Source organism: Anser anser, assembly GCF_964211835.1.
Source record: "Anser anser genome assembly, chromosome: 16".
Classification (NCBI taxonomy): Eukaryota; Metazoa; Chordata; class Aves; order Anseriformes; family Anatidae; genus Anser; species Anser anser.
Window position 1 is genome coordinate 11,833,875 of NC_139737.1, and position 26,040 is coordinate 11,859,914.

At 47.6% G+C, this 26,040-nt stretch overlaps 2 protein-coding genes across 2 annotated transcripts in view; both read left to right on the forward strand.

Annotated features, from left to right (window-relative positions):
* The first annotated feature begins 4,553 nt into the window (after positions 1 to 4,553).
* LOC310882463 (ER degradation-enhancing alpha-mannosidase-like protein 2) lies at positions 4,554 to 12,996 on the forward strand. The gene is made up of 11 exons (XM_083801252.1): positions 4,554 to 4,852; positions 4,972 to 5,082; positions 5,156 to 5,195; positions 5,437 to 5,542; positions 6,604 to 6,729; positions 7,447 to 7,658; positions 8,836 to 8,977; positions 9,306 to 9,430; positions 10,135 to 10,279; positions 11,424 to 11,545; positions 12,311 to 12,996. Exons 1-11 carry the CDS (start codon positions 4,569 to 4,571, stop codon positions 12,794 to 12,796), a joined length of 1,899 nt encoding a protein of 632 aa, XP_083657378.1. The 5' UTR covers positions 4,554 to 4,568; the 3' UTR covers positions 12,797 to 12,996.
* Positions 12,997 to 17,933: 4,937 nt separating this feature from the next.
* TRPC4AP (transient receptor potential cation channel subfamily C member 4 associated protein) overlaps positions 17,934 to 26,040 on the forward strand; it is a 35,899-nt gene continuing 27,792 nt past the window's right edge. The window contains exon 1 of the mRNA XM_083801250.1: positions 17,934 to 18,092. Within this exon, the coding sequence (XP_083657376.1) occupies positions 17,949 to 18,092 (144 nt within the window). The 5' untranslated portion in view covers positions 17,934 to 17,948. The remainder of the gene's footprint in view (positions 18,093 to 26,040) is intronic.

The window sequence follows — 26,040 nt, forward strand, 5'->3', positions numbered from 1 at the left end:
CATCGGGTTGCCACCTGACCAGCCGTACCGTGACATAACCGGTGTCGTGGCAATAAAGTAATTTTAGGTTGAAAGCAAAAACAGGAAATCAAAAAGGAGAAGAATGCTGGACAGAAATGGCTCCAGTCCCCAGGAACCCTGGGACAAAATTTGCATTTCCCCAGCTCCTACAGCAGTTCCAGATCCACCTGCCCTGGCTCCCCAGCCTCAGGCAGCATTACCTGCTCATGCACGTGGTCCTTGTCTCCTGCTTTGAAAAACAAACTTACCTTTGTTCTGACCTTTACCTAACAGCAGGAGCCCCCTTGTTCTGTGACAAGTTTCAGTGGATTTATTTTACACGGTCATAAACTAGGGAATAAAATGTCTCTGCGATCTCTCCATGTTTACAGACACGGAAGGATTTACTCATTGCTTCTTGGCAGCTGTAAACTCCATATTTTTTACCACATTCAACATGTGAATGTGAAAGCTGGGTGACTTTCCCAGACAAAAAAAAAAAAAAAAAAAGCGTTTTGAGCTTCTAGGTCAAAATCCCAGCTGCACTGGAGCTGATAACCAAACTGGATTTCCCAACCCTTTCCCACCATGCGTGGAGTAAGGCTGAATTTCTACAGTCTCAAGGCCCCTTTTTTTTTTATATCTTTGCTGACCACAGGCAGACCCACGCCTCTCCCTGATGGCCGTGTCATTTGGGAACATGATGAACTGATGTAGAAGGGAAATGCAGTCTGTCCTCTGCTCTGCCTATCTGCATTCTACAGACACCAATCAACTCAACATCTCTAAATCTTCGTGGTAAAAGAATATCAAAGCCACAATCCCTATGGGAAAATCCTAGCACTCAGATCAAGAAAATGAAACCTCATTCGCACAAGTTGGCAGCTTTGGACTTTATCAATGTCATGTAACACAGGTGCCATAAATCCCCACACTAAAAACCAAGACACATTGATGTTAACTCCATTTTATTTTTGCTTTCTCACTTGTCAAAATCCCAACAGTAAGCCAGACTTGCATAAGATATTCAATTCTATATGGAGCCATAGTTCTTTGTGAACACAGTACAAACAGCTCCTGCACGAGCCCGTTTGGAACAGGAGCCCTCACTGCATTAATTCTCTGCTTGCTGCCCACCAACAGCTTCTGCAACTACATGTCAGTTAAGTTAGTTAAGATAGTGAAAAAAGAAGCAAGGATGCGGAGATTTAAAGAAAATGAGCTGAAGCCGAAGCTGCACAGTGGAGTGCTGCAGCATCAGCTCACCTTTTCTCATCTTTTGCTGTCATTTCTAAATGCCGTCTCGGTGGGATGTTCTCTGTTCACCTGCCTGGGAGTGTGGAGCTGCGCAGCACTGTGACACCTTGCCAGTCACAGCTAGAGTTCAGATCCCAGATCTTTCTTTTTGAATTTGCAGCATGACTTGATATCACAGTGCCAAGAGGAAGGACAGAAACCTGGCAGCCTGTGAGTTTTCTGTCTTCTGTTTGGCCATATGTCTTCACTCTTTTATTATGTTAGTCAGGTGCTAAACAAATAAAATCAATTCTGAACTTATAAAAAGCAATTGGAAATGTCTAGTCTTTTATAGTGAAATCTCAACTGCAGCAGCCCACAGCACTTGGAGAAAAATCAATCATCGTTTCCATCCCGCTATGCGTGCTACTAAAATTAAGAATTGATGTTTGGTTGCAAAGGAAAATTATTTCAAGAGAACCACCTTAGCAACAGTTTTCAGTGTTCATAGAACTCCTGTTTATGTTTCTTCTCATAACAGACAAACTCCTACCTTCCACCCTGAATTATAAATATTAATGGTTGATCCTGATTTACATATAGTTTCCGTCTTAATGGGCATCAAAATTGCAAGCAGGGCAACAGCTCTACTTACAGTAATAGCAAGTAGTAAACAAGTCGTCATCCTGAAGATGTCATAAACCCTGTGTTAAACGCCCCTATAATTACGCTCTCCCCCACATCCAAATCAAACTTTGTATTATTTTGCCAGTGGCCTTTTCATAAAGACTGAATGCCTGATGAGCTGGAGACATCTGAAGAAGCACTTATCTCTGACGCAGCCTAAATATTTTAACGTGCTATGTCCATTTGAAAGCACCACTCCCCACATCTCCAATTTATGGCATGAAGGCCAATATAACTTGCATGATCTGAGGAAATATGCATACTACATTAATATTCCTCTAGTATATGCTACGGCCACATCAGAAAGCACCTATTCCTACAAGTAATTCTGTTTTACCAGCTGTATTTGTGTTTATTTACATGCAGGTGCTTGCCGCAGTGCCAGTTTATTCCAAGCAGAGGGGCCGTGCAGCATCTGCTGCCCAGGCTCTCCAACCCGGCCAGCCCCAGCACAACGCGCTGTTTCTGGAAATGGGAGCTGCTCCTTCCCGGCTCGCCACAGCCACTTTTTTCAGCCTCTGTATTGTGGAGCTTGTGGTGTAACAGCACATTCCCCTTGTTCCAGTGGGGCTTGCAGTGAAGCTGCAGCTGTGTCAGGAGACAGAACACCAAGGGTGCATGAGGAGATAGCTCCCTCTGCTTCCCAAATCTGCCCCAGGGTGCGCAGCAGCCAAAAGTACTCTCAGAAAACGAAGGTGATGGGCACTGCACTAAACGGGGCTTTTTCACAGCCAGCTCAGTTTCGATCCAGCTGGTTCTCCCAGCCACTGCCCATCGGTGTCCCTGGAGCAGGGAGAGTCTCATTTGCACCATCCTCTGCTCGTTTTGGTTATGGACACCCACTAGCCCTCACAGGTTTAGAGACAGAAAGCTCTTTTGTGATTGTCTGCTCAAATCTGTTATAGTTAGGATACAGCTATGCTTTTTCCACGAAAATATTTTCCAAACATTTAGTGTGGTGCATTGACTGATCACCAGGCTTCAGTTAGTGCCCATAATGTGGCACCCATGGAATTTACCTACCCAGTGGCCATGGTGGCAACATGCTCCTGCCTTCCCTGCTCTCCCTTTGAAGCTGGTGGAGACACGCACAGCTCTGTCCTCCTGTTTTTCTTTCAACTCACATGCTGTATCTGTTTGAAAAACAGTCAACTTTTAGAATTCAATAACTGACTTTGATAGAGAAATTACTGTTCCAGTATATGGTAAATGACAGTGGTCTAGAACACTGTTAAATTTAAGTCTGGAAAATGAACTTTAATAAAATGTGCTCCAATAATGTATTGTGACAGCTTTTAGTGAAATCAACTCCAATACTTTGATTCTCCCAGGAAGGCAGTGAGATAGATATACTCCAGCAGCCTTGAGCCATGGAATAAGAAAGCAGACAGCTTTGTGATAAATGGCCCTAGAAACCTAAATTACAGCTGCAGCAAACGAACAATATATCGAAATTACTCCGTGGCTTTTCGTTGCAGCCACCCGGCAGAGCCAAGGGCAGCGTGGCGGTACACGAGTGTGCACTGACACCTAGTGGGATAGCCCCGGGCGAGGAACCAGCCCCACACTGCCCTGGAGCCACCCTGCAGGGAAGGCTGTGCCCCAAGGAATTCGGTGCAGGAAGGCCCCTGGTTCCCAGTACCTCACCAGAATTTGCTGTGCAGCACTGCCTCGGGATAAAGACGTTTTATTTTGCTAAAGAACATCAACAACAGCCCTCTGCCTTGCTAAATGCTAGCATGAGGTGGCAAAGTGTTAGGTTGTGTCCCTTCTCCTGTGAGCAGGCTGGTTTGACTTTGCCTTCTACACGCTGCACCTTTGCCAGCCTAAGGCCTCTCCTCTCGCCTTCCTCCTTACTTCTGTTCTCCCTGCCAGGGTCCCACCTCGCTGCCCCCAGCCCTCAGGCACAGAGGGGGGAGAGAGGGAAGGATTTGTTGTGAATCAAAGGCTGACAATGTTGGAGCAGAGAGAGCTCTGCAACCCCGAAGAAGAGTCAAAGGATGTTAAATGTAACCTGTTGGTGCAGCAACAGCATGGTCCTGAACCATGTTAGCTAATCCCACTGGCACTGGGTGACCCACAGCAGCACCCTGAGGTGGAAGGGTGACACGGCCCCATTTTGAGGCATCTGAAGCCCCACACGACTCACAGAAAACAGGGTTTTAAGCAAGAGGCGGAAGAGTCTGGGGGCAGTTTGCCAGGAGGAGGACTGACAGACCACCAACAGCTGCTCTGTAAGATTTTTGCACCACTCCCAGCCTCCTTTCCAGGCAGAAAGAGGGACCAGCAGCACCTCCCCTCAGGGCAGCCATGACCTGTCCCAATGGTAATCACAGAATCCCAGAATGGCCGAGGTGGGAAGGGACCTCTGAAAATCATCTAATCCATCCCCCTGCCAGGCAGGATCACCTAGAGCACACTGCGCAGGATGGCATCCAGGCAGGGTGTGAATATTTCCAGAGAAGGAGACTGCACAGCCTCTCTGGGCAGCCTGTCCCAGTGCTCTGTCACTATCCCAGTAGAGAAGTGCCCCCTCGTATTGAGCCGGAACCTCCTGCTTGTGCCCGTTGCCCCCCGTCCTGTCGCTGGGCACAACTGAAGGCACACCGGCTCCATCCTCTCGCCACCCTTCCCCCCAGATATTGATGTACGCTGACGAGCTCCCCCCTCAGACCACGCGGCCGCCGGCCCCGGGGCGGCGCAGGGCGGCGGTGCCGAGCCGCGGCCGGGCGGAGCCCGCTGAGGCGCTGCCGGCGCAGGCGCTGCCCGCTCAGCCCGGCTCGGCTCGGCCCGGCCCGGCGCGGCGCGGCGCGGCCATGTCGCTGCTGCGGGGCCTCGGCTCCCTGCTGTGCCTCTGCGCCCTGCGGCTCCCGGGGCCGCCGGCGGGACCCGGTGCGGCCGCCCGGGGGCTGGACGTGGCTTCGTACCGGTGAGCGCGGGGCCGGGCGGCGGGCTGGGGGCGGGCGGCGGGGTAGGGGTAGGGGTAGGGGGGTGCGAGCAGGCTGAGCCGAGCCGAGCCGAGCCGAGCCGTGCTGTGCCGTGCCGCAGGGAGCGGGTGCGCGCCATGTTCTACCACGCCTACGAGCACTACCTGGAGAGCGCCTTCCCCTACGACGAGCTGCGGCCGCTGACCTGCGACGGGCAGGACACCTGGGGCAGGTAGGGGCCGCCGGGCTGGGCCCGGGGGGGCCGCCGCTGGGCCTCGCCTCAGCTCGGCCCTCTCCCCGCACAGCTTCTCCCTCACGCTGATCGATGCCCTGGACACGCTGCTGGTGAGTAGGAGCCGGCCCCGGCGGGCAGGAGGCCGGAGCTCGCTGCCCCGACACCTCCTTGCTCCGGTGTGAGGGCCTGCAGCGCTTCGGGATGGGGGGAAGCTGCTCGTGCGGTGTCAAGTGAAGATAACTCTTGCACAAAACCCTGAAACGAATCTAACGTTAGCCCCTAGCGTTAAATTCCACCGTTGTTTTCTTTGCTTTGGACGCTGAGCCTTGTTCTCTTGTGGCCCCGCTGCAGATTCTGGGAAACGTTTCGGAGTTCCAGAGAGTCGTCACCGTGCTGCAGGAAGGGCTGGATTTTGACATCGATGTCAATGCGTCCGTCTTCGAAACTAACATTCGAGGTGAGGTGTGGTTGTCCGTCGTGGTTGTGCTGCTTTACCTGTCTGTACAACTCTCAGGATTGTAGGCAGGGGTAACACAAGGTAGCGGTCCGAGGGAGTTTGTAATGCTGTGTAATACAGCATGTAAATGCACAGAAAAACACTAAACAAGTGTCACTTCCTTTTTGTCTTTGTCCTGCACCTTTCTGCTTCCTGCCTCAGTATAAACGGATGCAGATGTGGTGCTTTCAGTATTCTGGTGCCAAGCTTTAAGCTTTGGAACAGATGTATCTTTCTGCTGAAATGGTACAAATTTAATACTTTATTTTCTTTACGTGCTGTTTTGAATCAGAGATTATTAATTTCTTGCTTTAACTCTGTAAAATGAAAGTTGTCTTTTTTTTTTTTCTCCTTGAAAATCACAAAGACCTTTGCCTGCAGCGGGGAGGAATCTTGTACCCTATTGAGCACCTCACTGCTTTTGCACCATGCAACTCCAAAACACAGGCAGCGAACATAACAGTTATGCTTTTTTGTTTCTCCTTTCGGCTACTACTGAAACCGTTTTTGCAGCGCTGCAATTTCTTCCTGCTTGTTATGCAACAGCAAGCAAGGCTGTAAAAAGAATTAAAAACTCCCAGCTTCTGTCAATCACACTAAAATTCTTGACTCTGACCTAGGCATTTTCCCGTAAGGAATTAGGAAGGAATGCTGTATTACATTACAGAAACATGGTATTAAGCTGTCTGGAAGAAGTGAAACAGTTTCTCTCTTAGAGGTTCATGGTCAGTATACTTTTAGCTTGTTTTGATTGTCTGCAGAACAGTGGAGGTGTAGGAGGGCAAATAGGGTCTGATGTGCATATTCTAATAGAAGTAATATATCTGGGTACCTACTGCAAACAGACAGGAAGAAACAAATGATTCTTCTTCTGTGGCATATTGAATTATGCCATTAAAAATAAGCCATCTCACTTTTCTTCTCCATGAACATTGTCCCTGCATCACAATAAAATAAATCTGGTTTTGGATTTTGTTCCCCTCCCAAAGTGTTCTTTAATGGGCTTCTTGCTTGTCTTCCAGTGGTGGGTGGTCTCCTCTCTGCTCATCTGCTGTCGAAGAAGGCTGGCGTTGAAGTGGAAGTGGGATGGCCGTGCTCTGGACCTCTCCTGCGGATGGCAGAGGAAGCAGCTCGCAAACTCCTGCCAGGTGAGAACTTGTCTGTTTTGTGCTGCTGTGTTGTAGCTCCTGAGGTAACTGGTGCGTCTGAGGAAGATGGCACTGCCTGATGCGTAAGCTCACACAACAGTCCCATGTTCCATGAGCTCAAAGAATGTTCATCGTGTGGGAAAGCATCGTGTAAGCGCGTAACACCAGTTGTCTGCGTGCGTGCCAAGTGTTGTATGTGCTTCACACATCAATTTGTTAAATACTCATTGGGGGGAAATATATTTTATTTACATGATAAATAAGGGCTTTGAAATAACAGCTTGTAAAGACAAGACTGTCCCTCTGTGGGCTGCTGCTAGGATGTGTGCTCTGATAGCATGACACCATTTCCATGTCTGTTGTGAGCCCTGGGCTACCCCTGAGTAATTATGAGCTCAGTGTTTATATGCTGTTGACCAGCCTGTGCAGTTGTCTGTTTAATTGACTGCTCTGCTTGTGCTGGAAAAAAAGTAGGGCTGCAGTCACCTGCGCTGGGCAGGGGGGAAGAGATGGAAGATATCAGTAGCTTCCCAGGATTGCGTGTGTAGTTTGAGAAACCCCCTCCTCTGTCCCCTGCAGGATCACGCTGGACTTCTCATTTGCAGTTGCTGCAATTGCCCCATTTGTTACCACTGTAGGTGCGGGGGAATGCAAGGCACGGGTACCTGACAGCTTGTCAGGTGTAACAGTGGATGTGAACCGAAAACTTTGTTTCAGCTTTTCAGACTCCCACTGGGATGCCATATGGAACAGTGAACTTGCTGCACGGAGTAAACCCTGGGGAGACCCCAGTTACCTGCACTGCTGGGATTGGTACGTTTATAGTGGAATTTGCCACTTTAAGCCACCTTACTGGTGACCCGGTGTTTGAGGATGTTGCCAGGAAGGCTCTGAAGGCACTGTGGAAAAATCGCTCTGATATTGGACTGGTGAGTGAGGAAACAGACTCTGAACTTACAGGCTACTTTTTGTAAAGTTTTGAGGGATGCAGTTCCAAGTGTAAAAAGTACAAAGAGAGGAGACAGCACTGTGTTTGTTTATCTAGTTCTAATTGCTGGGCTGAAAGTTGTGTGTTTGACATTGTTCCGGAGCACCTGCAGCACGCACATCTCTGCTTTAGTGGTACAAACCAACATCATGCCATTGTTCTGTTCCATAACAGATGTGGCTGGGAGACAAATGTCTTGTACTGGGCAGTGCAGTTTTTGTAACAGCAGCCGTACAGGATTAAATAAAAGGTCTGTCTAATGCCTGCGTGACAGTGGCCTATGGAAGAAAATAAGAGCATAGCAAGTGTACCAGAATATTTCAGGCCTCTGCAGCTTTGGTGTTTGAGGGATATCCAGAGCTGGAAGTGTCAGCTCTGTGTTCACTGTCTTTCGATCAGTCTTCCATCAGTTGATGCACCTACCTGCTTTTAGAACTTATGTGAGCTAGGGCGCTGCATATGTGAGGTGAACAGATGTATTCATGCGCTATATAAAGAAGTGTTTCCTTCTGATTGCTTTGGGATCTGTTTATTTTTTGCCCCTGATTTTTTTTTTTTACTGAAAAGAAAATAAATTTTTGTTGTTTTGTGAGGTTTTTTCCATCTGTGCAAGGCAAGTAGCAATCGTGTGGTGAATTCTTCATCAGCTGGGCCTCTTTCCAGGCTGAAGAGTCCCAGGTGTGAAGGATCTATTTAAATATTAACATGGCAGCTGTCTCATGCCTCTGACAGCCTTGGCATCCTTTTCTTTATCTGTAGCTCTTCATTCTTCTCTATGCTTTTGTAATGTGGGAATGGGTACCAGACGCATCATGTTGAAAGAGTGGATTTTTACAGTAGCATAATGGCATTTTGTTTTGGCCAGTGCAGTGTTTACAGTGGAAGCGTAAAATCCCAGAGTGACTGTTTTCTATGGTTTGTACTTCTGTGGTACTGATGAAGATGTCTTGTACTAAAGAAAATGCTCATTGATATGATTATTCTGAGTCTGTTCCCCTGAAAAAGGTCAGGGGCTTCTTGTGTGGTGGTGGTATGGGAATTTCTTTAAATTATCATTTAGATGACAAGCTTTATTTTAACTTTAATTCCCTCTTTCCTTCTCTCCGCACTTTTTCCAGGTTGGTAACCACATCGATGTGGTAACTGCCAAATGGGTGGCCCAAGATGCTGGTATTGGGGCAGGAGTGGACTCCTACTTTGAATACCTTGTTAAAGGAGCCATTCTCCTGCAGGACGAGGAGCTGATGTCCATGTTCCTAGGTGAGCAGAGTTTTTTCTGTGTGAGGGGTCCCAGTAATGCCTCCTCGACTGCACCTGTAAAAGTTTCTTCTTCTCCCACTGTGTGGGACAGTGGGAGAATAAGAAAACTTGAATAGGTTCCATTAAGGACTGTTCCCAAAGTCTTTGTTTTAAGGGTTTGGAATGATCTGTGGTAACAGAATTATCACAGCACACATCCTGAGAAGGAAGAAAGTGTGAGACATTCATTTGACATGGCTCAAGTGAAACAGGGGCTTCTCTCATGCTTAAAAGATTTTTTTTTTTTTGGATTACCTACCCATCTATGCCTTTTTTTTCCTTCTAACAGAATATAACAAAGCCATCAAAAATTACACGAAGTTTGATGACTGGTACCTCTGGGTTCAGATGTACAAAGGAACAGTGTCCATGCCTGTTTTTCAGTCCCTGGAGGCTTACTGGCCAGGCCTACAGGTAAGAGCTGTCATACCAGGAGGCATGTAGTGATTTTTTTCATCTGTCTTAGGTCAACCTTTAAAATAAAAATTAGGAATACTGTGCTAGTTTAAAAGTTTGTTCCGATCTCTGATGAAATCTGCAGTATTCTTGAGTCTGTAAAAGAGCAAATGTTGACTCCATCTATGGTCTACTTAAAAAAAAAAAAGTCGTCATAACGTGACAAGAGAGCAGTTTTGTTGTAGCAAGCTCTACTGATAGTGGTCTCATAATCCAGATGGGAACCTAAAGGAAAAATGGAGCTCTTTTACCACCGCAACGTACATACTTTCTTTTTGTGAATGCTTTCCATCAAAATACACTTAGAGGTTTGCTTTCCCATCGGTGCTTGTGTTTGGTCTGGGACTTGGTTATCCCCACTGAAGCAGAGTGGATGTTGTGACTGACTAAGAAACTTAGACTGAAGAAACCGAGCTTTCCGTAAACTAAAAATCAAGGCGACTTCATGTTATCTCAGGTGTACAGAATGTGATCCAACAGAAAAGCAGCATGTAACTCCTCTTTGGTACTAGCTATTACTAAGGCATCATGCCTAAATACTAATCATACCATTCAGACTTCCTGAACAACCCATTTCACCACCCCTTGCTTTGACTATGGCAGTGTTATTGAATAAATTCTTATGTTGTTTCTTCTTCACCCTGATGTTCCTCCTCCTCCAGAGCCTAATAGGGGACGTAGATAATGCCATGCGGACCTTCCTCAACTATTACACTGTTTGGAAGCAGTTTGGTGGGCTGCCTGAGTTCTACAACATTCCCCAGGGCTATACAGTGGACAAGAGAGAAGGATATCCACTCAGGCCAGGTAAGCAGAAACGAAATAAAAAGGAACGTAGAGTTCTGCTTTTGCTCTGATGGTGAGGTCAGACGTTAACGATAACTGCCCTCCAAAAGCTCCTCCCCAGTTTTGCTTTGGCTTAGTTCCTAAATGTGTTTTACCAATGATTTCCATGGTCAAAGCGAAGTATCTTGGTTCCTATCATTCACAAAGGCACGGTTACCTATTAAAGGAAGCAAACACTAGTGTTACTATATAAAGGGGTCTTGTTAATGAGTTGTGTTCACAATGTAGGATTTGGCAAGTTTATGTTAGATTTTCTGGTAATGGGATGTTTTTAAAGTCATGTGAAATGTTACCGTGACTGTATCCTTTAGATTTAGGAAGTGAAAGTGAGTATGAGTAGACCACTGTAGTTCTTCTGAGTTCCTGAAATAAACTAATTCCAGTTACACTAGTAGAGTTCAATATGTAATTGGATTAATGTTGTCTGTGATACTGCAGTGAAATTATCCTTTTCCTGTTGTGCTTTTTTTTTCTGACAAAAGTTTCACACCTGATTATAGGCCAATAAAGCTTTGTAATGTGTGTAAATTGATTTTGTTTCTCTCTTTGAGTGTTAAGATGAAATGCACATTAGACACTTCCAGCAAAAATACTCACTAGTGTTAACAGCGTCCAAAAGAAATCATAAAGAAAACAGTGTATGTGTCACCTACATAGAGTATGTCCATATTGCTTGTTTTCATGGTGTTTTAGATACCCCTGTTTCAGAAGCTTAAGACACTGTTTAAAGATTATATTTGAGAGTTTGAGTTTTATATTTGTTATCCTTTCTAGAAGTATCTTTGTTTGCCAATTTCAACAACTGAATTCTCTCAGTTGCTCTGAGTTTCTCTGTTGCTCCTCTTCCCCTTCTTGAATGTGGGAGGGAGCATTATTCAGTCTTACCTGAGCTGATGAAACATTGTTAGAGTGATTTTCTTTGTAGCACATCCTCCGTAAAAGCTTGTGTTCTTTGAACCAGAGGAAAAGCAAGGCAAACCAGGCTACTTACCTGATTTTATTAAAATAGTATTGTTAAATGAATTCAAGGAGCATTTTTTCTTCACCATATGCATGGTTGATAATATATATGCTTGCAACTGGTTTTGGTTTTTGTTTTTTTCAGAGCTAATTGAGAGTGCAATGTATCTGTACCGTGCTACACGAGATCCCACGCTCTTAGAACTGGGAAGAGATGCAGTGGAGTCAATAGAGAAAATCAGCAAGGTGGACTGTGGATTTGCAACTGTAAGTGTGGCTGCTAAGTGTCAGCTTTTAGGTAGAAAGGCTTCTCATGAATGATGGTTTACCATTGAGTTAAATGATCACTTTGGCTGCAGTGTGGCTTCTTTTTTTCAAAGAAATCTTGTTTTCCTCTGAAGCTGTTTGGGTAATTACTGGTCATGTTTCTGGGAGTTAACTTCTCCTACAGCCTGAAAAGTGGGCCAAAATCTACACTTGACTGTCACACCAGCGCATTAAAACATGAGAAAGCATCAGAATCTTCTCTACTCTCCTGTATCTTGGTAGATACGAGGTGTCCCAGATTGGCAGGAAGGCTCATGTGCTCTGTAGAAATGCAGGGATTCTCTACCTGCCAGTTGTGTGATTCTGCTTTCCCGTTATACCTTGAAAATCTGATCAAGCGCAAGACATCTGCAGTAAGGGATTTCTTTAAAATCTGTTAATAAAAGATTTCAAACATGCTATCAAGCTCCCTTTTACAAAAAAAAAAAAAAGCTTATTAATATTGGGAAGGCCTTGTGATTTGGGAAGTAGGTAAAGCCTTCTCCTGACTTAGTCTAGTGACTAGGTACTGAAAATTATGCTAATTCAAAACGTAGGAAAAATTGTTGATGTACTTGCATACAATCACTTGAAATATGGAGTGAATTGATACCACACTGTGTTGTTTGACTTAAGTAAATTGCAAGCTGATCTTACTCTTTCCCTAAAGTTCATAGTTTCTTGAATTTGATATAACTGTAACCCACTGGTTCTCTTTTCCTATAGATCAAAGACTTGAGAGATCACAGACTGGATAATCGTATGGAATCCTTCTTTTTGGCTGAAACAGTGAAGTATTTGTATCTACTGTTTGACCCAGACAACTTCATTCACAACGATGGCTCGGTCTTTGATGTGGTGATCACACCATATGGGGAATGCGTCTTGAATGCTGGAGGGTACATCTTCAACACCGAAGCTCATCCCATCGACCCTGCTGCACTGCATTGCTGTAGGAAGCGGAAAGAAGAGCAGTGGGAGGTGGAAGACTTGATGCAGGAATTTTACTCGCTTAAGAAAAACAAGAAATTTACTTTAAAGCGAGCGTCTGAACATGGTGAAGGGGAAAGTACAAAAGATGCCACAGATGCCTCTTCAGGTGGAGAGAAAAGAACCTCTAAGAAGAGCTCACACTCCCTCTTGAGTTGCCCCAGTCAGTCTTTTAACTCTAAGCTTGCAGTACTGGGACAGGTCTTCCTAGACAACACCTGATCCTATTTTTATTGTCAGTTTAAATTATTGAACTTGATTCAGACTCTGGGAATATATTTTTATAGTTTCATAATGGAAAAAGTTGTACCTCACACTGAATTGTATGAAGTGAAGCAGCTTCCCATTAAATTCTGCTGCTGTTGGTTTGTAAAATGTGATTCAGACATCAGCTGTTAATGATGTAAAGTTGCTAGCCTCAATCCGACTGGTTGCCTGAATAACAAACACGTGTTCAGAAAGAAAGCCTCTCCAGGGTTGAGAGGTGCTGTGTTTAATTCATGGTGAGTTTGAAGTTTTACAGACTTATGCAGAGTTCACAGCTTACCCTGCCCCATAAAAGTGAGCCTAGGTGGCTCCCGGTTGTTAGGGAAGAAGCACAGGATTACTAGCTCTAGTTTTAATTCTGAGACTACAGGTCTCCTCTGTGATATGTTCTACTTTTATCATTGCCCTCTTTGTGAATATGTGGTTAGCCTGTGAGACCCATGATTAGTCAGGAAAACCTTGTGATTCATGAGGTGAAGGCTCAGATTTGTAGATCTGGCATGTCTGCCGAGCACGAAGGGTGGCGTGGTGAGAGGAAGGGACGTGTGACAAAGGAAACTGCTGGGTTCCTCCATATGTAGCATCAGCGTGGATCAGTGCTGCCCCCCTGAAACAGTAAACATCCAGGTAATGCATCTGCAAACCAAGCTGGAGCATGGACTAGCACAGGCTGATTTACCCTGTGGCGGAGCTTGCTCTCTTCTTACAGAACCTGATGGGCTTTTTCTATGAAGTTTCCCTATTTCCTTCCTCTTTTAAACTTCCCTTTGGGGGCTCACTCACATAACTCCACATCAGCCACCTCAGTCAATGAAGTAAGCCTCAGAGCATGCCTGCTGAGCTGTGTGTAGCACCTGTGAGAGTAAAATGGAAGGAGACTTGATTCAAACTGAAATGCAGCTTGCCCTTGATGCAGGAGACAGCTGAACACAAGTTCAGGAGCTGCTCCCTGCAAGAGGAAGTGAGAGAGCTGGTTTTGGTAATTCCTGTAATGGAAACCAAGCTGCATTTCCATCACTGCTGCAACAGGTGAAAAGCATGAAAACTTCTGGCATTCAGCTGACTTGGCAAACCGAAACTATTGTTCGTGTCTGCTTTCAACAGGTGCATGCAATGATGAGAGAGCAAACTCAGTAGTGTTGTGAAGAGGTTTTTCTTCTTTAAAGAGAATTAAAAAGGGGCAGAAAAATGATGGTCTTTCTCCACGCCTGCTGGATGGCAAGCAGCCCGGAGCAAGCACAGAGAAGCCAGAATCTGGCAGAGAAGCTCCAAGCTGGCAGTTTGAAGAGAATGTATGGATAGCTAGTAAGAGGGTATCTGGTGGCCTTACAGAAGCTTTTGCATAGATTAGTACTTAGACAACCAGGAAAGTCCTGTGCCTCCCTGTGTGCAAGCCACTGCTGCCTCACTGCTGTATGCGTTACAGCTGTTTCTTGTGCGTCTTTAAAATGCACCCCTGGCAGCCTAGGAATGTTTGGTTTTGCATCTAACACTGTTTTTTTTTCCTCCTCTGTGTTGTCTATTACAATGCCGTCAGTCTGACATGGCTCTGTGAGGTGTGTTGTAGCCTCTTATCCTGTACCTAGCCCACTCAGATAAGTAAATCCATCTGGCCAGTGAAATACTGAAATGGAACTGAGCCAGGGCCCAGTCTTTGCTGGTGCGGCAGGATTACTGCTTTGAGGAGCTACTCTTGTTGTCTCTAGCAGCACTGGTGCTATAAAGTTAGATAAAACCTGAACTCCTACACCGAGGATGGAAATCCTGTTGCAGTTATGAGTAAACTACAGTAAGAGGCATTTCCATCTGCGGACAGACAGAAGATGTATTGGATGCATTGGTAACTTCTACAGTCCCTTCTAGTTGTGTGCTTTTCAGCCGATAGGACAGCTGTCCTAGAAATACTGCATGCAAGTGTTGCAGGCAGGTACTGAGAGTGGAGCACCCTAAAACATTGTTAGACAAAGATGGAGCTTTGCTTGTGGCTCCTCATTGTAACCACAAGGTTATATTTTTTTTCTTTTCCAGCTGTTCGTATCTCTCACTATTCACTGCCCAGCTTGTAGAACAACAAAATACAGGTGTTCAACAGCTTCACTCAGTGCTCAGTCCTGATTCTCAGCATTGCCCCACCCTGAGGAACATGAAGGACTTACAGGATAGGCTGCAGATTACCAACGCAGTAGATGTGTGGTAACAGTGGAATTTTGGTACCCTCACCTAAGAGGCTCCATGGCAGAAGCAGGGGCTAATAGCCTTAGGAGGTAAGATCTTTCCTCAGCACAGCTGCAGCTGAAAGAATTAATCTGTCCATAGATGTTGTTCTACTGTGAGAAATTAGGTCTTGATTAGCGTTACAGGACAGATGAGTTAGAATAATACAACCTCAATTTTGGCATGCTCCAGTTTGGAGTGACTACCATCTTAGTAAAACTTTATTTAACAAAAAGTTCTCTGATGTGGTTTCGTAGGATCCTCAGTAAACCTTTTCTTTAACTGGAAAACTGACTTGGCCTAGCTGCTGGAAGGCAGGCAGCGTGCTCAAACCTTGCTGACGTGCAAGTTGTACTATTTCGTAGGCAGGGTGATGAAGGACAGATGTTTGGAAATCCCTCCCTAAGGGATGGCAGGATGAAATGGCTGGTGTCTCACTGTCCCACTAGAGGTCAGATTCCATTCCCTGTATGCGTAGCTTGAGAGGTTCTGCGCTTAGTGAGAGCCGGAATCAGAAATAATATCACAAGACAGTTAAAAAAAGAAGAAAGATGCGGCTTGTAGTGTCCTGCTGCCTTTCCTTCCACGAGCCTTATGATGAAGGACATCTGTGAGAAGAGATGGCAGGTCTGTTTTGGCATATTCCAGCTGGAGGGAGAGCTCCAGTCAAGCAATATGGTGCGCACTTGGTCACGTTAGCAGAACGTGGAGGAGTTTTGTCAGGAATCCAAAATGAGATGTGCATGAAACACAGATGGGTAGTGGCAATTCTGGATGGCTTCCAAGTGAGGCAGGTCAGAACTCAGAAGGTCCCACCTACAGTGCATACTCCTGGCAGCTGTTGAAAGCTGGAAGGAAACTGCGGATTTCGTTGAGCTGTGAAAGACAGCACAGACACCAAATTTAGCATTTGTTTTTGATGTTGCCCTTGTAATTGTCTTATTATTTTTCTCCACTGTAGGCAGCCTGCAAAGCTTAAGACCAGATTTTTCAAGGTATTTTGAAAGGAATTGTTTGGATTTGGAGGGGCTAAGGATGTGGCAGGATTGATGAAAGGTCAGAGAAGCATCTTGTGAAAGACTATTTTAGTGGAGCTAACGAAGGAGAAGATGGAGGAAAATGAGTCAGACCTTCGCATGGATTCCTGGCAAATGGCAAAAACATACGTTCGTTTAAAAAAAAAAGGAAGGGGGAAGGGATGTAGGGGAAGCAGTAAGAAAGTGGACTGAGAGCTGCATTTTTTATCTATGAAGCAGCGGGAGTTAGGTAGTAGGTGAAAAGATGATTGTGCTTGCATTTCTTCAAATGCAGTGCTCAGTGGTTTTCTGTGAACAGCAATTCATGTAAAGAGCAAGTCATCCATTAGCAGATCGTGCATTTTACCTATAAGTGTGATCAACAGCAGGCCCATGGGTTACTCATGTTGGTGACTAGTGAGGTAAGATGTGATGCTGTAAAACTATAAAATACCTCACCTGGATCTCACACCACTGGTCAGACAATGCTGTTAAGCAATATATTAATCCCTGGTGTCTTTACTTTCTATTGTTCTTTGTACACCAAGGGCAAGTTAAAATGGAACATTGCAATCCTTGCTGTCTTACAAGAACCCCATCTGCGCTGCTTTGCTGGGCAGGAGACAGTAGTAAAAGTCTAGGAGAGACCGAAGGAAGCAAAGGAGGGCAGCTGCCAGTGATCTTGGGGACTGTAATAAGGAGCCGCTGTCTGTATATGTGTCAAGAACATGCTTTCAAGTGTCTGCAAAGTGCTGTGACCTCTGGCTTGTTTTTGCTTGCTTTGTTAACCCTCAAGTATTTCATAGAATGATAGAATGGGACCTCAAAGACCATGTAGTTCCAACCCCCTGCCATGGGCAGGAATGTCACCCACTAGATCTGGTTTGCCAGGGCCCCATCCAGTCTGGCCCTGAACACCCCCAGGGACGGGGCACCCACAGCCTCTCTGGGCAGCCTGTGCCAGGGCCTCACCGCCCTCAGAGTAAAGAACCTCTTCCTAACACCCAATCTAAATCTCCCCTCTTTCAGTTTAAAACCATTCCCCCTCGTCCTATTGTTATCTACACAAGTAAAGAGTCCCTCTCCATCCCTTTATCTTGCACCTGGTTAGCAGCATGTGCGAATCCAACTTTTTCCCTTTTCTTCCAGGGGCAGAGCAGCTTTGTCACGAAGGCCTGTCTTACGGTCTGGGCTCTTCCACTTGCCATATTGTACTTGAGTCAAGAAGCTCCTGGGGTGATGCACTATGGATTTCCGTTCTGTGTCTGAATTGCTCCCCTCAGCTAGCAGTAGGGAAGCATGTGGGTATTTTAACGGAAATAACCATGTTATTGTAACACGGCCAGGCTGTTTCTGATATTACTTTCTTCATAGGGACTGTTCTTCATGTGCTTATGTAAGAAGGATATTAGATTGTTAGAAAGAAATGTATCAAAACAGGACCCTCGTAAGTTTTAGTCAGGTTTCTTTTCGTAGGATTGCAGCTGAAGTAACAGCTTTACAGGGTGTGGAGCGGCTGTGGTGAAAAAGGTGCGATTCCCCCATCCTGACTGCTCTGGGTGCCGTGCGGAAGGGAGGAGGGCTGACAAGCAGCCCGCACGATGCGAGCCAGGGAAGACCTTGGCTGAGCAGACGAGGTTATCTGCGGCTGGGCTTGCCTGATGTTACTTAGGGCCAGCTTCCCCGGTGCTTGCCACGGTTTCCCCGCGGCTCCAGCCCGGCGGGCCGGGACTACATTTCCCAGCACCCCCCGCGGCGCCGCCCCTTCCCCCTTCGGCGGCCCGCGCGGGGGCGCTGCGGAGCGCGCCTCGCGCCGCTGGGTCCGCGGCGGGGGGAGGGGGCGCTTCCTGTTTGTCTCGGCCGAGCGGGGCAGCGCCATGGCGGCGGCGGCGGCAGCGGGGGGCGGCCCGGGGCCCGGCGGCGGGGGGGGAGGGAGCCGCCGAGGAGCGCCCACCACCAACATCCTGGCGCAGCTCCGCCGCGGGCAGCTCAGCGGCCGCGGCCTCACGAGGGGGGCGCAGGTACCGGGAGGGGGAGGCCCGGTGTGGAGGGCGGGCGGGCGGGCGGGGGGAGGTCCGGCGGGGCCTGGCGGAGCTCGGGGTGCGGGGTCCGGCGGCGCTCTGGCGGTACGAAGGGGGGGGCGGGGGGCTTGGTGGGCCCCCCCCCGAGGCTACCGGGGGCTTGGTGGGCCCCCCCCGAGGCTACCGGGCACTCCCCGAGGCTACCGCCCCCACCCCCGAGGCAGCGGCTGCAGAGCGGCCTCCCCCGGCCCCCCCCGTGGCGGCCCCGACCCGGTGAACGAGGGGCGGCCTCGCAGCCCCCCCCCACCGGGCCGTGAGGGAGGCCCCTCGCTGCCCGCCCGGGCCGTGAGGCGGTGGGGCCGGGGGAGCCGTGCCCTGCTCTACCGGAGCCGTTTGTGGCCCGGTTGGCACCGGGGGTGGGGGGCAGCTCGTCCTGCAAACCGAGCCGAGCGCACCGGGAAAACGCGAGCCGTGTGTGCGGGCCGAGGGGAGCCTCCTGAGGGAGGGCTCCGCAGCGGCCGAGGGTTCGTGCTGGTGGTTTTCCACGAAGCCGTTCCAGGGCTGTTGGAAATCGTCATCTTTCCCAGCTGATGCTGTTGGGAAATACCGAGGAGTGAAATCAGCTCGGCTTCTAGCATAGGTTGCTTTTTGGAGAAGCTGCCGGTGGGTACTGGCCTCGGCTCTTCTTATGAGGAACAGCTGGCACTTATTTTAAAGATTGAACGTGAAACCGGTGCAAAGAATTGGAACCTGGAGCATGGGATAAAGAATTTACATTTTGGTGGTGATTCATTGAGCTAAAGTATTATAAAAGGGTTGAAATTTAATTTAAAAAAAAAAAGGATTTATTTATGTAGTTTTCATTAGTACAGACAACAGAGTATTTTTCTTGATTAATGAGGATTCTGAGCAATTTCTACAAGAAGACTCGCTCACCTAAATAAGCGCCCGTACCCATAAGTGAGGTAGGTAAAAGAGCAGGGGGTGATTTTTAACTGCTCTTTTTGCCCCGGTTGTACCACTCGCTCAGATACTGCTTTGGTAAATACTTCAGAAAAAGCAAATCATCTGCTTGAATTTGACCCTGTAACTCTCAGTTTTTTAGGAAGCTTTTTCTTGGGATTGTCTCAGGAATGTATTTTGCAGGGCAGGCTGACGCAGCGGCATGTTGTCTCACTACCGTGCCTGCCCACCTCTGTGGGCTCGCTTGCTCGCTCCCATAGCGATTTAAGTCAAATAAACCCATAACAATGTCGTGTGCCAGCGTAACGCGTTGGGCCGCTGCGTTCGCTCCAGGCTTTGTTTTGCTCGGGAAGCACAGTGGTGCTGGGTTTTAATTCGGGGCTTTTGTGAATTGTTCGAAACAACTGCTGAAGCAAACGGCAGGGCTTTCACAGAAATCAAGGAAACTTCTGCCCGCTCTGCCCTCCTTCTCATAAGGCCTTGGTTTGGGGCGGATTTTGTTGCTTTCTTGGTTTGCTTTGTAAATTTCAGTGTCGCTATGCTGCACTGAGAGAAGCTTGGACACCTTGGGCTCCCAGTGCTTCGTAAGTTCTGTAGGAATGCATTTTTAAATCACTGAGGGGAAAAAATCAACTCCTTGAACGATTTTCAACTTTGTAAATTGTCTATGTCCTGTTACCTTGAAGCAGTTTTTTGTTTGTAGAAGGTCTAAATATAAAACACTTTGACGTAATTTTTAAAGAAGTACGAGGCAGGTTGGGGTACTTTCTTCTTTGAAGTTTTATTTTTATCAAGATGTTAACAGTTTTCCTTCTGTTGACTCCTCAGTAGCAGCGTGGAGCCCTTGCTTAAGTTTCTCAGCTCATTTGTTCCTGAAAAGCACGAGAGCAGATCAAGTTTCCATGCTGCCGTGTTGGGGTCTCCAAGAACAAGTCAGGAGAATGTCCTTCCAGTTCGTCGTACTGTTCTTTGTAGGGAAGTTCTGAGTCACAAGCTGCACGAACTGCACCCCTGGCATCCTGTGAGGAGGAGAAACTCTTCAAAATCTTCGGAGAGATTGGGAAACACCAGTCTGTGTCGTGGCGCTGCCATCCGAGTCCTGTTCTCCCACCATACTGTCACTATTTTAGCATCTGGTCTTTGAGAGGCAATTAGTACTCTTCTGTAGGCAACAGTACTGATTGTTTTCCAGTGAAGCTCGGAGTACTAACTTCAGGTGATCTCAAAATCAATTTTTTGAGGGAAGTGGGGGCTTACCCTCGACACAGTAAGGATAGTTCTCGACAGGCCTGTATCGGAACATTCATTGGTCTGATCTTAGAAGGACACAAAAATAGTTTGGACAACAACAGCCACCTGAACGTCTGGCAGTTTTGAAGCCAGCTAAACCTCTAAAATCTGCATCTTTGTCATGTGTTCCTGCTGTGCTCACCTACCCGAAGTCACGGCTTTCTTGTCGGTTGGTCTGTCAGCGTTAGGGCTAAGAAGGCTGATGGATAAAACACGTTTTAGTGGACGTTGCCATTATCTGTTCGTATATCCATTTTAGCTGTATTGCTAGCATCAGCGGCTGCCCTGGATGTAAGCATCAATCACTGGTATCAGATTGTGTAACCTTGTGCTGAGCGCAGAGCAAGTGAAAGAGGCTTTTCAGATACCGGTAAACTAGGAGTGGGCCAACTTCCCAGAAGTGACACGCATTTTCTAATAAGGAAAAACACTGCTTGTGAGCTGGCTGGCCTGGCACAGCTGTGCTGCGCGCACTGCACTGTAAGACGTGGTGGGGTTTATGCCGCTGTTCTGTGAAGGCAAAGGAACATTTTGGTTCACCTGGTCGAGCTCAAAGCAGGACTTCATCCCTGTGGCAAGAGGGCACAAACTTCATCTGCTGCAAGCCGACTGCGAAAAGCACATATGTGACATGAAACCAGGAGATGTTTAGGTGCAGCTATGTGAATCCCTGTGGAGAAGTAGTATAATGACGGATTAGCCAGAGATTTGCTGGCAAATTAGCATGCTTCTGGTGCAGCCCCAGGAGCAGGTCACCAGCGCTGGTCTCTCAGGATTGCCAAGGCTTAGCTGAAACAGTCAGAATGGAAAAAGAGTCCATTTTTCCAGCTGTATTTCATGATCTGCTATTCCTAGGCGTAGATGCTTCCCTTAGCAGCGTAGTCCCTAACCACTCTGAAAGATCTCTCTGTGAAAGGAAAACATTTTCCGCCTCATCGTTCAGATTTCCAACTCCTACCACCATAAAGTATCAGTTGTATGGAGTAGTTTCTCTCCAAGTCCGAGAAAATACTTAGTTTTCTAATCGATTTTTGTTTCTTCCTGACAACAACAACAGCAAACATTCACGTGAATATAATCCACTTTAGTAGCTCTAATTGTATGGGTCTTAGCAGGCTTATGGCTCTTGAGGAGAGGACAGCTAGCTGGTATTGAAATCCTGGACACGCTTTTTATGTAACGGGGACAGGAGCTCTGTCTTACACTGGAAATGTTCAAAAGTGCTAGTGTTAGACTTCGGTAATGTTATTTTGATTGACTGGAGACTAGTGGGAAGAGAACTGTTGCAGATGTGATAGTTCCTTGCTTTGGTGTTTTTGTAGCTATCCTTAAGATTTTTATTTTTTTAAAAAGCAGCTTAGCACTCTAAGGAAAGAGTGATCACCGAAAAGTTAATATAATTTTACATACTTGTTGATTTATTTTTCTCTGAGCGTAAGATCGTCAGAACAACACCAGCAGCCTAGCCAGGAAATTCTGCAGTGGTTCTGAAGAACTGCTGCTGCTGGTCTGCTCCGGAGCTGCTCTGCTCGCAGGACTGTGGCTCTCTGGGATTTGCAGACCTGTTCTGTCTCGGTAGGCCAGCTCTTCCTGCAGTGCCAGCGAGTGGCACACGTCTTGGGGGTTGCAGGGATGCTTACACCTGGCTAGCAGCTGCAACAGGGCTTGTCCTGGGGCACGGTGCCACCGGGTTCATCCCCTGCTTTTGGGGTGGCCGGAGAAAGGCCTTTAGAGAAGCGGTGGTGATGGGAAGCTTGAGCCGTGCTTTGAGGGATCTTGGAGCTGGCGGGAGGCTGGGAGCGGGGGGTTCTTCTGTGGATTTTCACGGTGTTAATTCCACCTGCAGAGGGTTTCTTTTTGGAAATAAGCGTGGGGCCTCTTACTTGTTCTTATTTGGAGCGTTGTGCAAAAGACCCGGCAGGTAACTGGCAGCAGTCACTGTCCTGCAGCTGCGGGGTGACCACTTGCAGGTGCAGATTCACCACTTCTGCCTTAAAACACTTCGAGAATCGCTGCGTCAGCCTGCAGTTGTATTCCTGTGTGCTGTTAACGTGAAAATGGGGGTGGGGGCTGCTGTGGTTCTAGGCTTCTCTGCGAAACGTCATGTGAGGAAAGAGACGGCGTAGCCAAACGCATGGTTTTTTTAGTGACTGGGAAGGAAAATATAATAAAGAACTGAGATGACTGGGCAGTCCCCGAAATACTGAATAATCATGTTCCTGGCAGTGCGTCAGAGACAACTTCCTCAGTTATTAATGTTCCGAGGAAAATTAAATATTTAATTGCACAAATACTAGTTTCCTGTTTTTATAAAGGTGCAGCCCAAAAGGCTTGATGGAAAGGGATAGAAAGGCTTTGATTTTTGTTGAAAATACAGAGGCCACGCGCTTGCATGTTTCTTGGGATCCATAATCTTACGCCTCATTTCCTCGTAAACTTGCAGAACTTTTGAACGCGCTTCACAAGTGATCAGGAAGAATACTGGGAATGGAAATTCTGCTTTTTTTTCCTTAGAGAACTTCTGATCTTAACTTGATGCACAATAGCAACAACAAAAGAATTTAAAAAATTACGAATTATGTGCCTCAGCTTGAAAATCTGTCCCAGAACGAATGCTGTAGCAGTGCAGAGGATGCCTGGACACCTGGGTGAACTTTTTTTCCTTTTCAGAGATCAGCCTCGCAGAAGACACTGTTAGAACGCTCTCCTGTAGTGAGTGTTGAGTAAGACAGTGATGTTTTTGAAGGGTAAAACGTGAAATCAAGACAAGATTTTATTAGAAAACTGTTACCCTCCCTCTGGAGAGCAAAGGGGCTGGCTCACAGTGCTTCTGGAGCTGTTGTCGCGGGCTCCTCGGCCTTCGGTTCGTCAGCATCTGCGGGAGGGCATGGATGTGTCCCTGACCACAGCTCAGAAACGCGGCGGAGGCCAGGTTAGCAAAAATAAGGGCTTCTTTTGTAGGATGGTGAAGATCGTTGGAAAAGAGGAACACAAACAGAAGGGAAAATTGTTGCTGGAAGGGGAAGCAGTCACAACTTGGAGAGACCTTAGGCTGGTAACAAAAGTTTGAGCACGTGGTGCAGCTCTGTGCGTGTGCGAGGGCGCTGGCACGAAGCAGCAAGTGCTGTAGGTGGGGGTGAGAGGAAGGCATGGATTTAGGTAAATTTTAACGTGGAGCTGCATATGGCTTGGTGAAGGTTTAAGCGTTGTCTGTTATACTTGTTGACCATTAGGAACTGCTCGTGGATGCTGGATTTGCCTTAATCCTAATGGATAAAGGATTTCTAACACAGGAGGGGTAAAAGGAAATTTAAGAGTGGTGCACTCATCTACGGTCTCTATGTTGAGTACTTTTTATACTTCGAGGAAACATTACGCACAACAATCAGGTTGAACTGTGGTATTCCTGCTGTAGCTGTCGGGCTCTGGAATAAACCCCTGGAGGTGCTGGGCTGCAGCCCTGTGGGAGAGGCTGAAGAGAAAAGGCTCTGTGTGCTCTACCTGCAGGCACGGGTGGACGTGCCGACCATTTCAGCTCCGTGCTTGAATCCTCTCGGCAGTCGGATCCCTCGTGCCCTCCCAGTGCGCCCATGCTGGCTTCAGCAGCGTGGGGTGGCTGGGGTGCATCCGCCTGGCGGGGAACCTCCGGTGTCCAGCCAGCTCGGTGCAGGCACTTTCGGGTGCTTGACGTGAGGTGGTTTGGCAGCTGGGTGCTCAGGCTTGTGCCGGTGCGTGCCGCTTCGTCCCGGAGGCTGCCCGGAACAAAAACCGCTCCGAGAGCTGGGGCTCTGAGCTGGGATGAGTTACAGCAGGCTTCTGGGAAACGTGCGCTGCCCGGGTGTTGGTACCGGTTTGGTGAACTGTGCGTGGGTGGCAGGGAAGTTTTGATGTTGTTTCTTTTGTTTTCCCAGTAATTGATACTTTGCCGTCTCTTCCCACTGCCGGTAAGGCCTGACAGCTCATAGCCCCGGCCCCCGGCCTCGAGTAAACCTTTTACTTTAACCGATGCCGCTTCCAGCTGGGCTTCTGCAACCTCCTCTTCGTGCTAGCTGGGACCTAACTTCATGGGCTTTGTGTGCAGCTTTGTGTGCAGGATCTCCGAGGTTTTCTCCACGGCTACTCGGTGAGCGAAGAAAAGTCCTGAAATACCGGTGTTGGATTGGGCTTATTCCACTCGGGTGAGACCAAAAAAACGGAGAGAGGAGGGGGCCCCAAAAGACCCGCTGCCAATTCGATGCGTGCTCGCTGCCGTCTGCCCAACAGGAGAGCAAGAGGGAGACCAGCTCCGCTTGTAAATGAAAAATGGTGACTCACTGCTCTTACAGAACTCACGAGATGCAGATCTTAACCAAGATGGTTGCAGGGAAAGAGAGCTCCATCCCATTTAATTGAATTTGAATCCCTCCGCAGAATCCAAAGTCTTTCCGCTGGCAAATGCCGCCCCGCCACAATGGAAATACTCCGAGCCAGGGCAGCCTCATAAGGACCACAGGCTGGAGCTTGCAACGAAACCAAAGACGGGCATTAAATCAAGAGAAAGAAAGAAAAGCTTTTTTTTTTTTTTTTTTTGAAAGCAGTTACAAGGAGATGAGAGCAAGGAAACGTTTACTTCAGTCTTTCAGAATTTCACGTCTGGAAGTTTTCTGCAGACCAGCACAGGCGGCTGCGTATCAGAGGCCAGGATGGGGAGAGGAAGCCCTGCTGGTACAGAAGTGAGGACGGAGATGGGTTCTGCCCCAAACCAACACGTGTGTGTGTGTGTGATTACCAAATGCAGCATGAAGCCCAGGGCAAAGTGAAGCACAGAACAGCACTTAAGGGCTTTTGGCCTGTTCTGAGAGCACTTGGATGCTGAACTCTGCGCTGCGCCGCTGGAACCTCAGGCTGCAGCCTGCTCGCGTCATCGCTGCCTGTGGTATCTCCCACATCGGCTGGAGCCAGATAGTTGGATCCTGTCCCTGGCATTTTGCTACGTGTTCTTTGCACTTTACCCAGCAATTAATTGGGTTCCTCCTGCAGCTCGTGGGGTTGGGGTTGTGTGCTCCTCCCGTGGCGGAGACGGGGTGGTGGCAGAGCTCCTCGCCCTTTCTGCGCTGGGTGTTACAGGGAGAACTGGGGATTGGTGACTTCAAAGAGGCTGATCCATTACTCACAGTCCAAATAATGCGAAGCCATTTCGACTTTCTGGTTTTCTCCTGCCATTTCTTGTAAGGGCGGCCTCCGCAGAAGGAATTCTGCCACATTCTCCAGCGATGTTGGTTGATGACTCTTACTCCAAAGTCAGAAATTAGAGAAAAGTTTAAAACTGAAGAGAGTGTTACATGCCAGGCTTGCTTGTATTGCTTCAGTCACTCCTTGTAGCAAGAAAAACTGGTGCTTACGAACCTTGAAATTCTTAAAGTACAAATTTGAGTATTTCATCAGGAAAAGAGCCCTAAGGATCTGGGAAGCAAGGACGGGAGAGGACCCGTAGGAACTAGTGTCAGTCTGAGGTTTTTCATGTGCTTGCATCAGTTTTCTGGCCTTCCCGTACGCTGTCTTACAAGCAGAGAAAAGGGTTAAATTCTCAGTCAGAAATGGGAGGATATTTGCATATAATTGTCTAATTGGAACCGAATGGCCCATCCCTTTGGAATGGTACGCTGAGGTGTAGCTGAGAAGGATGTCTTGGCTGAAACAATAAGGAAGGCGATTT